At 43.3% G+C, this 16,676-nt stretch overlaps 3 protein-coding genes and 1 long non-coding RNA gene across 5 annotated transcripts; 1 reads left to right on the forward strand and 3 right to left on the reverse strand.

The window, feature by feature from the left end:
* Nucleotides 1-5: 5 nt before the first annotated feature.
* ppp1r3db (protein phosphatase 1, regulatory subunit 3Db) lies at nt 6-1,296 on the reverse strand. Its single transcript, XM_088390395.1, has 2 exons — nt 1,174-1,296; nt 6-1,086 (listed from the first exon to the last, which is right to left on the reverse strand). The coding sequence occupies exon 2, from the start codon at nt 1,066-1,068 to the stop codon at nt 163-165; it is 906 nt and encodes a 301-aa protein (XP_088246521.1). The 5' UTR covers nt 1,069-1,086; nt 1,174-1,296; the 3' UTR covers nt 6-162.
* Nucleotides 1,297-1,646: 350 nt separating this feature from the next.
* LOC148391183 (solute carrier family 41 member 1-like) lies at nt 1,647-7,318 on the forward strand. 2 transcript variants are annotated; one of them, XM_088390389.1, is made up of 10 exons: nt 1,647-1,881; nt 3,422-3,529; nt 3,675-3,746; nt 3,846-3,990; nt 4,056-4,202; nt 4,389-4,533; nt 4,600-4,679; nt 5,538-5,672; nt 5,753-5,901; nt 6,230-7,318. In XM_088390389.1, the coding sequence occupies exons 1-10, from the start codon at nt 1,750-1,752 to the stop codon at nt 6,392-6,394; spliced, it is 1,278 nt and encodes a 425-aa protein (XP_088246515.1). In that variant the 5' UTR covers nt 1,647-1,749; the 3' UTR covers nt 6,395-7,318. The 2 variants fall into 2 exon arrangements, with proteins under 2 accessions (XP_088246515.1, XP_088246516.1); XM_088390390.1 differs by having other exon boundaries at nt 1,753-1,881; nt 3,471-3,529.
* On the reverse strand, nt 3,337-5,258 carry LOC148391184 (uncharacterized). The gene is made up of 2 exons (XR_015861394.1): nt 4,404-5,258; nt 3,337-4,194 (listed from the first exon to the last, which is right to left on the reverse strand). It is a non-coding gene; the product is annotated as an uncharacterized LOC148391184 (long non-coding RNA).
* On the reverse strand, nt 7,301-15,090 carry LOC148391185 (carbohydrate sulfotransferase 11-like). Its single transcript, XM_088390394.1, has 3 exons — nt 14,671-15,090; nt 10,728-10,807; nt 7,301-8,841 (listed from the first exon to the last, which is right to left on the reverse strand). The coding sequence occupies exons 1-3, from the start codon at nt 14,762-14,764 to the stop codon at nt 7,999-8,001; spliced, it is 1,017 nt and encodes a 338-aa protein (XP_088246520.1). The 5' UTR covers nt 14,765-15,090; the 3' UTR covers nt 7,301-7,998.
* Nucleotides 15,091-16,676: the final 1,586 nt, after the last annotated feature.

The raw sequence follows: 16,676 nt of genomic DNA on the forward strand, positions 1-16,676 counted from the left end.
CACTAGAGTCAAGTAAAATAACGAAATAATAATAATTTATTCAGCAGCCTCCAGTGGAAATGTTTTCATCAAAATGCAGCTTAGAAGAGTAATTTGGATCACTACATTGCGAAACCATAGCAACAGTTGCTTTCATGCGCAATAGCGTCCTTGTGTGGTCACTTAGGTAAAATGCAGCATGCTGTCCTCGCATTCCTTTGGAACAGTCACCTTATAGCTGTGACACGTCAGTTTGTAATTGCTCCCATTGTTGTTATCCCAATAATTTGAGCCTTTAACGTGATAGCAGATAGCAAATTCCAATAAAGCTCCTGGCAGCAAAATGAAAGGCGGCACCGGCAGACGGAATCTGAAGACGTCCGTCCCCGGAGCATCGTGTTCCCCGTCTGCCCCGCTTGAAACCCACGAGGCTGTTGTGTCCGTGGATGTTCTCCAGTTGGTAAAAGAGTAGTGAACTGTGACCTTTTTCTCGTAGTCTAAATTAAGTACTTGGACGGTGCCTGCTATCCCCAGCTCTGAGCATGTAACTTGCTCCAGACACACAACCTGTGCACGCACACGCTTCAGGAAGTCATCTTGAGCTCCCATGTTCTCGGGGAAGCAGGGTTTAAAGTGAGGCAGCGACAACTCCAAACATTTCCCGAAGGCCCTCTCAGAGCTCATCAGTAGTCTGAACATGACATGCTGGGGTATCAGGGGTCGTTCTTTCTTTTGGAACACTTTCACTTCCTCCAAATCGAGGCCCAGGGCGTCCACAAAGCGAACCTGCTGGCTCCTGAGCTCCATCCTCCTTTCTGCTGGCGAACAAAGAGACCGAGCTCGTCTCCTCATGATTGTCTTGGTCGGAGGATCGCCAGTCAAACTGACTTTTGAGTCCTGTTTGAGAGATGGAGGTCGCGGGCCGGGAGGGCGGATCGGAACCGGCACCTTGGGAGCTTGAGGTTTGGGCTCATGAAGGCCTCCAAGACGGACAGTGGTGGTGGTGGTGGCGGCTCGGGGGATGCTCATCCAACTTGGGCCGCTCGTCGGAGCAGAGTAGTGTCTTTGCTTCTCCCACATCTTGTCCATGTTTGCCACATCAATTGACTTGAGGCAAGACAACAAATACTCAGTTTGAGTTCCTCATATTGCAAATCAAAGCAACATTTGAAGTGTATGAAAGATTGCACACACCTTTCCAGTTGTTTGGTTGCTGGTTGCAGTTTGCTAGTTAAGCTCAATCGAAAAGAAACAACTTCTGTTCTTCAACAACAGACTCGGCAGAAACAAGGGCAATATATCTTGCTACTTTCAACTTAGCCCTTCAAATACAATTTGAAACCTTTGCTGGGGCTGGGAGGTACGGAGAGAATATTTATAGCAGATAGTGGTGGGCTGTCCTTTCCTCCTCTAATAATACCTGCAATGATGTCATGTCATTTCACTTAAGGAGATCCCTTCATTAGATTTTTGCTGATGGAAACTGTCACGATTGTCTCTACACTTGGATAAAAGCTTGTTTCCTCAAAATCTGAGCTGACATACAAAGCTATTTGTCTTTTCTATTCTGCGTCTCCTCTTCAGGTTTATGGAGAGCTGGAACTTATCCAAGTGGACTTTGGGCAAAAAGTGGACTACACCCACAACTGCCTATGATAGGAGGAATTTGTCCCACTACATCCTAAGCAGGGAACTCATCTATAACCAGTAAAGTGCATTTCACTTATAGTTTGCATATTAAAAGTTGGAACACCAGCTCATGTTGCTACAATGGTGGAGGAAAAGTTCCCCTTTGCAGTCCATAAAGAATCTTCCCGGATGATCTGCCTGCAGGTGATGCCTTCATATATGCTGGCTGGACTCGGCATGGTGACGGCCGGCGTTCTGCTCGACCAAGTGCAGGTCAGTGACAATAAATATTGTTTGCAGCCATTTGGTGCACAAGGAACTGCAATATATTTGCTAATCCTGACGTTGAAAGTACATTGTATGTACTTCATTGATTAATGTGTAGTATTTTTTTTCCCTCACACCAACATCATTAACATAAATCAAACTCCTTGTCATCGAAATAACTGTCAAGAAAGCTAACGAGATTCAACAAGCTGTTAACATCTGTCGATGTGCTCATGGAGCTGTCCGACGTGCCAAGATTTGATTTGTGAGCTTCAGCTGTTTGGCGGTCGAGGTGACCTTGTGACCATACAAACAGGACAATTACGTGGGCAAATAGACACTTTGATACCGAGTCTGGAATTGTATTTGGAAGTAGAATCCAAATGAATAGAAGGATTAGATAGACGAATATAAGGCATATTAAATAATTATATTTTTGTACAATATGCATCCATTTGCTATGTTCTGTGCTCCAATATAGGTAATAAATCACTGTGCTATTCTTCTGCAGCCTCATTATTCACACAAGGGGGAGCAGCTGAGAACAAAGAACCGCTCAGAGCAATGTCCCATGTCCCAAAGTCGAATTTCAGCTGAGTCATTCAGAGTGTGTGTGCGTGTGTGTGTATGTGAGAGAGGTGCGGAAGGTAATTGCTACCCTGCAGGCTTGCACATATATATATTTGTAGTTGGCTAACCAGACTGATAAAAGTCAGTTTATGGACAGCATGCATGACTTTATTGGTCAAAGAGGACATGCAGGAGGCTTTTCAGTCCACAGCACGTGTCAGTGAGCAGGTAGAGCACCTGATGCTGGGAGATGCGGCACCCACCGAGGACATCCAAGAGCAGAGGAAGGAGGAGGAGGAGCTACGTAAGGAGCGAGGGCAGAGCAAAAGAGCGGCTCAAGACGAAGAGAGCGCACTGGTCATTGCACAGACCACATGCATTCAGATTCTACCTGGATTCTTTCATCGTCACGGACATTGTGATTTCATCTGGACTTCTGACGTCACTCATCTTTGCATTTGACCCTGATTTGTCAACTGAAACAGACATTGTATTATTGCTGTGATGAAACTGAAGAAGGTGCTTCAGGTTCCCCAAGAGAGGGAGCTGTGGATGGAGAATGAGGAGAAGGAAGACTTGAGAACTGAGAAGAAGCTGCTGGCCTTCTGGATGTCCTTGTCCTTGCGTACTTGGACCCTTTTGAGGCCCCGTGACAGGCCTGGCTTTCAGCGCTCTGCCTCGGCCGCTCGGCTAATCAAAAGTGAAGTGTGAGGAATGTGTGTGGGTGAATGTGTGTGTGTGAGTGTGTGTGAGAGGAATGATGCTTCACAGACCTGCTGTCATACTTCCTGTTTTTAAGTGCTTCAAGTACCATTCCATACCATTCCAGATCAAGGAGGATGTTCCAGGATCACCTTGTGACTGTCAAAGACACTATTACCTGTTTTTTCGTTTTGTTTTTTTGAATTGAAAGCCAATCGTTCTAAGATGATGAAAAAGAATTGCACAGGATTTCTATTTTTGTGACGTTCTCCAGCACTGGGCGGTGTTTCAAGAGATCTCAGATGTTTTTATCTTGGTTCCAGCCCTGGTAGGACTGAAAGGGAATCTGGAGATGACATTGGCATCCAGACTGTCAACAGCCGTGAGTGGAAACATAATCCCGACATAATCATAATTTTTGTTTCTTCATTTGTTTTAGTGTTCTTTAGCTAGCGCTCTCTCATTGCATGGATCAAATGTAAAGTTTTAAATGTCCACAATGGCGCTTGTGGTGCTTCCATGTGCAGGCCAACACTGGGCAGCTGGAGGAACCTCAGCAGCAGTGGAGGACAGTTTCCTGCAATTTGGCTCTCATCCAGGTGATAGACAGCATCCGTCCGTCTCCAAGTGTCCTCATCAGGCTCGGCTCATGTCAACCTAAGTGTGCTTTTGGAATTTTGGACTCATAAACCACAAAGGTCCAGGCCACCGTTGTGGGTTTCCTCGCCGCCGTGGCAGCAGTGAGTCTCGGGGCCGTGACAAGAGGTCGAGTGGATGTTGTCCACGCCGCCATCCTGTGTGCCAGCAGTGTCACCACAGCCTTCATCGCTGCGCTGTCTCTCGGTCAGACAAATACACAACAGAGAAAATGTCAACTGTATGTGGTGATTATCTTGCTACCCGAGCAGGCCTGGTGATGGTGGCAGTGATCATCGTGTCCAGGAAAGTCGGCGTCAACCCAGATAACATAGCCACGCCCATCGCGGCCAGCCTGGGTGATGTCATCACCTTGTCCCTGCTTGCTGGGGTCAGCAGCTTCTTTCTCTGCTACAAAGGTGAGAGTTTAATTTTAGTTTTGAAAGCTTTCCCAGGAAAACCTTCCAGGGAAAATGAATTGACTCATATTTTCTTTCGCAACAAGAGGGCAGCAATGTCCACACTTTTCCTCCCATGCATGTTAAGTAGGTTGAAAACATATAGATGAAATGGAATGTGTGATTATTGGCTGTACACATTTGCAGACACGTGGCACCTGCCTCTTGCAGTGTGTGCCTTTTTCCTGCTTCTTGCACCGGTGTGGGTTCTCATCGCCCGCCGGTCCACAGCAATCAGAAAAGTCCTGAGGTCAGGCTGGCAGCCAGTTCTTATGGCCATGTCGCTCAGCAGGTGAGTTGGCACTTTTACATTGTGTCCTCTCAGACTAGATTGAGTCATTTGTTTGATTATTTGCAGTGTCGGTGGTCTGATTTTGGATAAGACAGTGAGCAATCCAAATTATGAGGGGATGGCAGTGTTCACGCCAGTCATCAATGGTAGGTAGAACATGACTTTGATCCAAAACATCTTAAATATATTACAATTCATATTGTCACATGTGTCATGTTTTCAGCTGAGTCAGCAGAGGTATGACATTGAAAGAGACACATCTGAAGCGAACAGCAGCTGCGAATTCAGTCTTGTGTTTGTGTTGCATCTCTCCCATGCAGTCTCGGCACACACGGCACGTCTTGGCTTTCCTGCTCAGGAAGCCTTTTTGCATTCCAGCGAAGTGCTTCACTGACTAAAATGCTTCTTCTCTTTGGTCCTACTCATACATTTTAGTTCCAAGATGTGCAAATACATGTTCACGCTTAACGCATCTGCTTTAACGTCAAAATGTTACAGGTACAATTTAAGTCCATTTGCAAAAAAGTATTTTAAGTATTTGGGTGGATAACTTGTGGGCTGAGTTGACAAAACAACTATTGTCATGAGTAGGCCGCATTGGAGAGACAATTTCAGTGAAGCAAGGCAACTTTGAGTTTAGTTTCAAACACATAAAACAGAAAATAGTCACGCTGGGATCATAAAAAATAAATAAAAGGTCGACAAGCCAATCTACAAGCCCTACACACAGACACAATGGTCTGAAAAGAAGTGAAAGGAAGCAAGGAAACAAATACTTACAAACTGACGAGACAACAAGGAACATCTGGAGAGGGCACAAGTGGCTGATGAAGCTCATTGGTCAGCATGCTGACGAGAACAAGTGGACGTAAGCCCAATGAGAAAAATATGCCAAATACCACAAGAAACAACAACAAAAAAAGTGAAACAAAGCAATAAAAATAAAATATATATAAAATAGAGATGGCTAAAACTGGCATCAGCACTATTTCCTGTCCACGCAGGTGTTGGAGGAAATCTAGTAGCCATCCAGGCCAGTAGGATGTCTACCTTCCTTCATTATTGGAGTGTTCCTGGAGCTCTGCCATTCAAAATCAGCACGGGCTGCCCTGGACCCTACGCTACTTTCTTTTCCTCAGGTCCAGAACACAAGGAAAAAAAAAAAAAAAAAAACACTCATTGACTACGCGTACTTAGTTTTCCTTCTGCATCTGCTCAGACGTGAATTCCAAATCAGCCAGAGTGTTGGCCATGCTTGTAGTCCCGGGTCACCTCCTTTTCCTGTATATGATCCAACTTCTGCAGGCAGGTCACACGGCCATGTCAGCTGCCTTCATCCTTTGTTACCTGTCGGCCGCATTGCTTCAGGTGAGGTTGAAGCTTCTCATTCAACTCATTTGGATTTTAACGTCGACACTGTATTCCGTATTATAATGCAAGTGACTGATTGATAGCTAGATAAATAAAAGCCTTTTGACAAATACTAACATGTTAGAAATAGGCAAGATCTTAACCATCTGTCTTTTTTCCTGCTTCCTGATGAGTTGAAGATGGTGTTTGAAAGCCGACGCCGTAATTCCGTAAACCTGACAGATGTGTCTCTGAGACCGACCTGATGCTTTTTCCTCTCACGTCTGACAGTGGACTCTTTAACAATTGAGGATGATTTCTCCATCTCACTGCTGCCATTGACCAGGTGGTGATTCTTCTGCATGTAGCCAACCTGATGGTGAGGTGGCTGTGGCAAAGGGGCTTGGACCCGGACAACTTCTCCATCCCCTACCTGACAGCACTGGGCGACCTGCTGGGAACGGGTTTTCTGGCCCTAAGCTTCAGACTGGTTCACAAGACCAACTTGTGAAAGGAGCAACCATGCAGGAATTTAGAGTTTGTGTAAACGTAGTCACTCAGCACTTCCTACCGGCCGGTTAATTATGTCCGACAACATTTGTCATGTAGGCTTGTGTTTAGCTAACTAAGCCCCTAGACACAGACTAGAAACTTAAAAAGCTGTGTACTTGCTGACCTTAGCTTTGTAACATACTTATGGAAAAATAATGCTGTGCAAAAGTAGATCAGTGTTTGACAGCAATGACTAATGCAAGTATAAAAATGTCAAACAAAATATTCAACTAATACTTTATAGTTTATGTTATAAGACAGTATTATTTCACCAATGAAGCATTTCATACATCCGCGTCAGTAGTGAGGTCAAAGAGTAGGTTTGGTTTTTCTGCCACAAATTTGAACCTATCCAAATCTCTTGTTCAAGGGAATGTTTGTTGAAGTCGATGGAATGTAACCAAATGAGGTCATTGCATACTAGTTTGCATATTTTCCAGCTCACTGTGGACAGTATTGATGTATAGTTTATAGTTTTAGTATCATCTCAGTGGAAATATTAAGATGACACAACCAACAAATATCAGTGATGCGCTTTAGTGTTGTAATTTTACAACTCTTGTCAGATCTTGCATTTAATAGAGTAATTAAAATGTACAGTGCGGTATTCAGCCTATCAATTTTTCCAACGTCCAAATGTACGTTTTCTACACTTGCGTATGTCGAGACAGCGGGATGAGATTTCGATGAAGGGTTCCAAGATGAAAGAATATGAGTGGCTTGCATATTCTGGTGTTGTTGCAATAGTTTAGCTCCAGAAGTGTTACGCAAACGGAAGATTGCGATACTTTTTTCTCCGTGTCTAGAATTGTACATGTTTGTCATGCTTGAGTGTTGCGGTCGCCAATACTTATTCCAATAAATGTTGTTGCTCGATGACGTTTATTTGAAAATGTTGCCAATGTTTGTTGGCTGGCTTGATGCAATTCAGTCCAAAATAGCACAATAAATACAAAACACACATTATAAAATGAAACACAGGCACGTTTACAAAAAAAATTCTCTGGGGTCATATAAAGGTCGACCGTCAAAAGGCACATAAGAGACATTCACTGTCCAAAATGCAATTAGAAAGGTCCATTGTGCTATTGTAACATCACCCCCAACAGAGAAATCACATTTGTTGTGCAAATTCACCAAGACAAAAACAAACACGTCAAATTTAAAAATAAATGTACACAATCACAAACTACTCACTGGCGGCGCTAAGGGGGAGTAAGGATATCTTAAAACGATTTGCAGATAAATACAAACACATTTTTGGGAACATTGTGATAAACATTCACTATATGGTGGAAAACAGTTCCTGATACAAATTGGAAAACATCTAAAAGTCAATTATCTGGCCTGGCACTTGGGTGGGCCATCGCATATTAGAGGGGGGCTCCCCCCCCCCTCAAACTCCACCACCACTAGTACTCCCTTGAGCACCACAAATATGAAATCATACCTTGTGTGTCTGGAATGTGGTGGTTCACCTATACAAACAAATGCATGCGCGTTCGTCGGGTTTATTGTTGTCGTCCACCGTTTACGGATGTACAACACGACACCTCAGCCTGGTCAAAACTTAAGGTATGCTGGCACAGAGTAGTTGAATAACAGGAAGTCCATGCGAAAGAGGTTGTATAACTTCTTCTGATAGAAGGGGCTGATGTTTAGGAAGAGCTTTGCAGCCATGTCCCCCGTGGTCCTGGCGCTTTTGGACGAGGCCGGAAAGCTGAGCTGGTCCGCCACGCCGGCCAGCCGGAGCACGTAACTGGAGTCCTGCTCCAGCGTCTCGTATTTACCCACCACGTCGTAGTGGATGAGGCAAGGGTGGCACAGCGAGTGCACCCGCTCCCAGTGCTCGTTGAAGGGTTCCTCGATCTGGGTGGCCGGGTCCACCAGGTAATAGACGAACTCCTCGAAGGAGACATCGTTGCCTTTCTCCAAAGCTTCTGGCTGCGGGTTGGGCCTGTGGCGGCGCACTATCTTGGTGCCGTATCGTTTGTGGAAAGCCGTGTTGTAGCTTCGTGTGAATTTGTTTCGGTAGGCCGACACCAGCCGTTCGAACGGCTCGCGCACAAACACAAACTTTAAGTAGGAGCGCAAGCGTTGGTTGATCTGGGAAGCTGAATACTCGGACAAGGTGCGCAGGTTTCCGGAGACGTGGGCCTCGTTCGCCGGTATGCCCAGCGGGTCATGGCGGGATCCGGCGGCGCCGGTCAGGACCATGAGTACTCGTTTCCAGTTGGTGCAGGCCACTTTGGGGACATAGCAGTACAGCAAACCATGCTGGTCATCTACAATCACGTGCTTCAGGTCTTCCGGGATAAGGACTCTACGCTTTCGGGTGTAGGAGCGACAGGCCTCTTCTAAAAACTCCCGCCGGTCCTGATGGATTGCCTGTACTGCTGACTCCACCTACAAAGGAAGACACAATGAAGAAGATGGATGGACTGAGTGAGAACGTACTCGAAAATGCATAATTTGGAATCTTTGTAAAAGATTGAAATTTTAGCTGATCACGCACCAACCAATAGCACAGGGGAACTGTTCCGTAAAATTCAAACTAGCACGTGGACAGTGGTTCAAAGTACAACTTGTCCTTCTTCTCAAAGGGAACATCTTTGATCGTTCAAGTCTTGCTTGTTCAGTGCTGAGCTTTTATGAAGAAAACCCCAAAAGCAAGTCTTCAATGTAATAAAGTTTGAAGAAGATGGATTGTTTTCCATCCTGTATACGTTTTTGCCTCTTAATTAGAAACAGCTTCAGAGATCAGCCGTGATACGCTCTCACGGATGTCAGGCCAGCCCGAGAGGATTGAAATTTATATGCGCTGCACACAAGCTATAGTCTGCGGTGAATCATTTGTGACTGGAGGATGAAACGCAACCAAAGTGATTAGATTCCGCAGCACAGCAACAAAGACAAACGGAAAGAAAAAAAAGATGAAATATTCAGCGTGTGGTGAAAACGGCACTCTATAGAAGTCGCTGCTGGATGGCGTCCACGAAATCTGTGTGCACGCCGTTAGATTGACACATCTCTCCATTTGGCTCAATTCATCACTTTGTTTCCTAATGAGTCATTTGCGGTTAATATTTTTTATAGTTTTTCTGTTAGGCATCTTTGTCTTTACATCAACTACAAACGTATCCGCCAAGATGACCACGGCACAGCTCAGCGGGAAACCTTCACTTGGATGTGCCATACGAGTTTTTAAACAAAACAATCTGGTTCCAATCATAAGATCGGCCCAAATGAAATTGGCAGTCGTTTGACATGACACTGAAACATAAATCTTGCCTTCGTACCTCGGTGATACAAAAACAAATACGCTCTGACAGCAGGAGCATGTAATTTGTACGATGGCTCTCGACTCGATTTGCTCGTTTTTCTTTCTTTTGCACTCAAATGTCACGGTAAAGTTCGTCATTGTCTTCTGCTTGACGTCGCCAAGGCAAACACATCAATAAATGTCACTGAGGTAATTCGGCAAAGATGTTTGACCTTTTAAGTAGAAAAAGTCTCAGTGATTGGCATGAGTAAGACGCTGGGGAGATTAGGAGAGTTTTGTGTATCGGTCGGGATCTTCATTCAGCGAGGTAAAACCAAACAGAATCTTTGGACTCGTTTTTAGATACACTTGGATATACTGGCTCGGATTCAACAGCATAAGCTCTTATATAACCTTTATTTAACGAGGGTTCTAGTCAAGAAAAAAATCAACGTTAATGTGGGCTAAATTAGATGAGACAGGGTGGAATTTTTTTCCCCCAAATTTAAATGTTAAAGTTGTCATCCGAAATAGCAAGATATGTGGAAATTACTCGACGAAAGTATTTGTTAATAAACGAAAGCATCAATTTCTGGTATCCAGTAATCCAAACAGCTTTCCTTCCAAACAATGCGGTTTCCCTGCTCGCAATTACAACGGCAATTTCGTGTTCTCAGCATGAGGCCCAATTGTATATAACTGCTTACTAGCTCATAAAATAGTGGTGAGAAAACAGAAGGGTGTAGTTGGTGCAATGGAAGTATGGCTTGCTTCCTAACACAGGGAGGCATTTCGTAAGAGGAACCATTTCGCTTGCATCCAAAAGGACACTCAAGCCATGAGCAACTGGCCCCTTCGAAGCGAGCACTGGATGTTCTGGGTGGGAAAGGCTTCAAATTAGAGGAGCAGGCCAAATCTCCCTGAAGAGCTGCAAGTTCTCAAGCAAAAACGTTGGACAGCTGATATTTAAAACGCAACACTCACTCTGGGAAGGAAAACAAATGTGGGTTCACTACTTTTTTTTACTTACCTGGTCACCGTCGTAAAGTGTCTGCAGAGGACTCCTCCTGGCTTTCTGCCCGTTGCTCCTATCCCCAAGTTGCTCCGAGGCTGCGGGAAAGTGAGGAAGCACAAAGTAACAGTTATTAAAACATACTGGAAGGAGCCAAGTGCAAAGATGGAAAAATAAAACACTTGGGGTTATAGCATTAAGAAGGTCCACGTGAGGAAAATATGCTCATTATGTTAAATCAGGATAGGGTTGCTTGGAACATTTGGAGGATAAAAATAGAAGCAGAGGAAAAATAGATAACGACAGGCTGACTAGACACCTTTCTTTAAAGTCTACAGCTCATTTTGAAGATGGGAGGATTGGAGATAGTGAAAAGGCACGTGTGCATTTCAACATGTGGTGTAGCTTTGTTGGTGCGTGAAAAGATGTTGGCCTGCAATCACAAAGTGGGGTTGGGCAGAATAACGCAAATTGGACTGTACAGCAATAATTGCATCCCTGGAGTAGCAGGCCACCCATCAAATATGAAATGAAACAACTTTTGTCAGCTGGCAACTTTTGAAACTGTGCTTGTAAACAAGCTGTTCTCGACTTAATATGAGGCAGGCAGGCAGGCGCACGACATGAGCCTTATAAACTATTTATTTGCAGGATCATTTTACATTTTATTTGTAAAAAGGAAGACAAAAACACAAATACCAAAAGATGATTTGTGAGCGTAGCACGAACGTGACACCTGTGACAGCTTGTTTACAAGCAAAAGTGACAGCTGCAAGGAGAAAACAAGCCAAAGCAATTTCCAGCGTTGTCATCACAACGAAATTTGAAAATGTATCAACACACAGACACAAGTAACACTGGACGAGCAACACTGTGACAGAATGGACATTGAATGTTGGCTGTGATGAAGTCACTGGAATGTGTCAGGTTGTTGTCATGGCAACAGTGAGCTAACATTTAGCAGGCGGCAAGATGCGGGGAGCACACTCCGTAAGACTGATGTCTTTATGTTTTTTATATTTATCTTTGCTCCTGACTCACTGTGAAGTGTGTGTGAATGTTAACGGGGCCGCTCAGCTATCAATCACAGCGATTGTGAAACATGTAGGCTTGCAATTATATTTGAAAGAACATCTCCTGAAATTAGAGAACATTGGAGCCCCGCTATTTGCGCCGCTGGCTTCTGTTTAATATAAGACAGTTCTCCCTTCCCTCCCCCTTTGAATTTGCATTTGTCCAACTTTTGGGTGTGGAATGCATTTCCCAAACAGTACAGTATATCTGCTGTTTGTGAAATCCCACAGCCCTATCCCACCCACTGTTGCAGTGAGATTCATCCAGAAAAAAAAAAAAAAAAAAAACTCATGGTATTGGTTTAACCCTGTCTAGACCCGAACGAGCAAAGGCCTTCTCGCCTCTGCATTCCTCTAGACCTGTTCAGAAACAGGAGCTTTTGCAAAAAATGCAAAATATATAGAAGACGATGTGTGTTAGTCCGGTCCGGGTCATAAATGAACCTCTGTTTTTAGGTCCCACTGAGAGAAGCCCCCCCCCCCCTTCTTCCCATTCCTGCCAAAAAGCTTTACTGAGCGAGAGACTGTACAAGGGAAGGCCTGATCTTTTTGCCCACAAATGTGTGTTTGAAGGGTGTTAGCGCAAAGGCAGGGCTTGTGGGTGGTGCCATGAGTATTTTTTGATGGCTTGGGGGACTGTATGCAGATGGCGGATTAGAGATCATTTGCATATGTAACATCCCATCTGTTGCAAACTAGTTGCATATGCATGCTGTTAAAAAAAGAGTGCAAGGAGTGCAAATGTTAGTGTGGAGCCTCTCAGATTGCTATAAAGTTTCCTTTCAGAAGTCACATGTAATTTTGAAAATAAAAAAAAAGAGGGCACAAACTGGCACGGTGAGCGTACTGCAGGTGATGCTAAAGTTCGGAGCAGATTTTTTTAAACAATGAAAAGGGGGAGAAATGTGGAAGATCCTAACAATGCCAAAAACATCGCTAATGAATATTTTTTATCGATTATTCCATTGATTATTGCATGGATTAATTGGATAAAATTGGATTTTGTATGAAGTGGTATTATAAAACCACCACCAAATTTATTGTTTGGTATTATTTCGTGATAAAAACAACTATGTAACAATTAAACAATATCATTCAAGTGGGATTAATGTTGTCCTCAGCAAACCTTTTGAAACCGGTTCAGTTTGTGACGCATTCATTGGATTCTAAAGTAAAAGCAGATGTTGATTTTGTCATTCTGTAAAAATCAGTGGAGCATCACCTAGCCACCAATAAAAAAAAGGCACTGTACCAATAAGTCAGATTTTGTAAAATCACTCTTTTCAGCACACAGCATCTAAATCTTGATTTATTGCATAATGATTTTTATCAAAGCAAAGCTAAAGAGAGGCAGTTAAAAGTTTGTTTTAATATGTGACTGTTCTCTGTTAGGTCTGTCAACACTTGACTATATTGACTTAATCGATGAACGAAAGCAAGCTTTTATGAATGCAAACTTGGGAAACTACTCTAAGTGCATTTCATTATGATATTATTTCACTTTCAAATTGGCAATGTGCCATTGCAAATGTCCCCCCTCCTCATTGTCCAAAATTAAATGGATGTAAACTATAGATTGTAAGCATGCAACACAGTCACTTGACAACCACGGCAATCGCGACCTATTTCCTGGCAGTACATGATGTTCTCGCACAACACATGAAGCAGGTCCGTTTGGATCCATAACATCTGAATACATAACTCTCATTTCATGTTGCATATTTTCGGGAGTAACTCCCCTAACCTCTTCCCACCGAGCAGCACGGGAGATATACGTTTTCTTGGCATAGGATATTTCAAGGTAGTCTGTATCTGAATGAGGCCATTGTGTGTGATGGCCAAAGGACCTGGAAAAGGTTTTTGGCCTTCGGGCAAATTTCGCAACCTGCCAGCTGCCACCCAACTGAGGAAACACGAAGCGGTTTGCTCGTAAAATTGTTCCTCACCTCATTTCTGCATGTGACGAGTTTGTATCATTTTCTACACCCTATCTACGTTTCAGTATTTGGACATTTTATTTATGTTTATTGTACAAACAGGAAGCCATGCCTCTAAATCAGGGTTGGTGTAGGCACCAGGCATGGCTGTCCGTGGCATCTCTGCATCACTTCTGTCGGTGTGCTTTTATTAGTTTACCGTAAGCAGTGGATAAAGTATTCATAAATAGTGATTATTGGCGACTAGGTGACATTTGCACAACACCAAGTACAGATCCATGCATGCTTTATGTTGATGGCTTGTTGCCTCACAGGAAAAAAAAAAGATCTGGTTAAATATTGCCTTGGGTTGCACAATGCGTACTTGCTATTTTATCAGCACCCATACGCACACCTTTGCGTCTTTTTTCTATATATACTCATTTATGCATATCCAGCATGTAAAACATGTCTACATCTGCAAAACACACCCACATACGTATGCATCAACACATTTATATATAATGACTGTACAAATTCAGTCTGCATTTAAATGCCAATATTTCAGCGTCTAAACTTTTGAGCACAACTGTGTGTCCGCCCGTGTACCGCAACATTTGCATACAGATGCACAATTGAGGTACGGACGCTTGGAATTGAAGCGATTCAAATGGGACACTTTGTACAAACTTTCAAGCTCGCAGCGCAGATGTGTGACGTCATGCACGCGGTGATCCCGATGCGTTATGATCCACTACTGAAAGGAGATACTTTATCTCATCCAGAGCGGATGCAAACAATAAGTGTAGATGTTGTGATTGCATTATTGTATGTTCGCTTGTTATTTCACGATAAAGGTTCTGTAAAGCGCTTTTTTGTTGCATCTGTTGTGAACGCACAAAATAAAGCTGTATTAGATAGATGAGAGAATTTGCAGAATTTTTCTTTCTCATGCTGTTGCTTTCTACTCACCTGGTTTTACATTGCTGTTGAAATAGAAAATGACCATTACGAAGCATCCTAGACTCAGAGCAAAAAGCATTCGAATGTTTTTAGGTTTCCTCATCCTGAATCCTCAGGAGGAGACCGAGCTGACGACCAGTTCTTGCAGGGGTTCATGCAAAAAGGTGTTTTTGTTCGCTCGGACCGCCGGCTGTCTATTTGATGATGGGCATCGAGCTGTCTTTCTGACCTTTGCTGCTCCTTAACTTCCAGAGCATCCTCGCGTGTCCAGTGATGAAGAAGCGGGATCGGAAGCGCAGGATACCCCGGTACCGAAGCCAGTCCGAACGCGCGTGTTAAAGCAGGCGAGGCATTGTGTTAAGAGGTGCTCTCGACGCCCGGGTGGCTTCTTTCCAAAGGGTCCGTCCGTGCCCAGTTAACTGTTCCCTCCCCAGCCCGGAAACAGCTGCTGAACCTTTCAAAATAAAACGCTCACATTGCCCTTCAATACAATTACAATGTGGTATCATCAGATCATCATGCGTTGCTAATTTCTGATTTGGTGAAGCTGGCATGAATGCAAACGAACACTGATTGGATTCTAAATATTATATGTCATTGCTAGTTAGGGAGTGGAGCGATTAATGATGAAACTGCCTGACAAAATGTGATTGTGGGATATTTCGGTGTTTTGCACCCAGCTGTATAGTATAAATAAATAAAAAAATGCGTCGTAGTGATTGTTTATCGTAATAAAAACATTTCTTATTAAACGTCTGTGCGCTTTTAATTTGGAGATGATAAATTGAACAGAGTTGTTTTCCTGTAACACAGCTTGGACACACGAGACATATTCATATTATGTTTGGCTTCGACGTTGGAAATGTTTATTCCACAATAGGGGCGTGCAAATATCCGATAAAGTGCAATAATATTATCCTGTAATTTGATTGCTTGTGTCAGCAAGACATTGTAGTTCTGCAGTGCCCCCTAGTGGCGTTTGTATAGAAGGTTTGTAGTTGCAGGCAAAGTAACCTGCAGTTAAAAAAAGTGAATTTAGTGCAAAGTTTACTTGTAGCTGAAGAAAAGAAAAGTTGCTGTCGTAGCAAGACAAACGAATAATAATAAAACAAAGTTTATGGCAATAAATAGTTTATAGCAAAAAGAACCATACTTGTAGGAACATTTTTTTGATGTTACTTTTGCACCAAATTGACCTCCATGGAGCAACTGATGTCAATCTGGAGCAGTTAAACAGGGCACCGCCCCAGAAAAAATGTTCAAAGTACATTATTTTGTGCTGCTTCCTGAACATAGCAAGATAAACCACTGTTTGTCGAGGTAAAAGAATGCTGATAAAGTCGATATCTTATCAATCAGTAGCTACAAGGAATACAAAGAATTTCCTTTTGAGCATCATTTACACCACATGATCAGTGGCAAATGGTTGAGTCACATCAAAATGTAAATGTCAGGTTGTGTTACACAAGTTTGGCACTCCCCAGTGACGAGTGTGTTGTAAATTGCAAGTCAGAGTGAAACAGAGATTGCGATTAGAGTCCTGTTACACAATTGACTGTCAGCAAATGTACTGACTAATTTTGTGCTCACAAGACCTGCTTGGAGCCTTTTAGTGGTATCATGGGAACAATGCACAAAATTAGGACAATGGTAACATTTGAAAGCTAGAGATAACTGTTCCGAGAAAGCATTAATGCTCTAAATTTCCGACTCCATTTGAAAAGGCTGGGGAGATTGTTAAATAAGACGTATAAATGTGCCCCTTGGATAAAACCTTCTTGTAGCAACCACATGGATCAGTCGGCCCAGTTTGTTTTATTTCTTCAAACAGGCCGTTGGCCAAAACAGAATAACAAATGTCACTGAATCGGCTCATAAGAAAAGTGTGCGTACTAAAATGGGCTGAATAAAAGAAAGCAATCAAAGGCTGTGTGATCATGGCAACCAATGCAGGTGACACTGTTCTGTTGTCAGATGTGACCATTGAATGAAGGCTTCGCACCAGTGACGCGACT

The sequence above is a fragment of the Syngnathus floridae genome, chromosome 11 (genome assembly GCF_059516105.1).
Source record: "Syngnathus floridae isolate MCC-2025c chromosome 11, RoL_Sflo_1.0, whole genome shotgun sequence".
NCBI lineage: Eukaryota > Metazoa > Chordata > Actinopteri > Syngnathiformes > Syngnathidae > Syngnathus > Syngnathus floridae.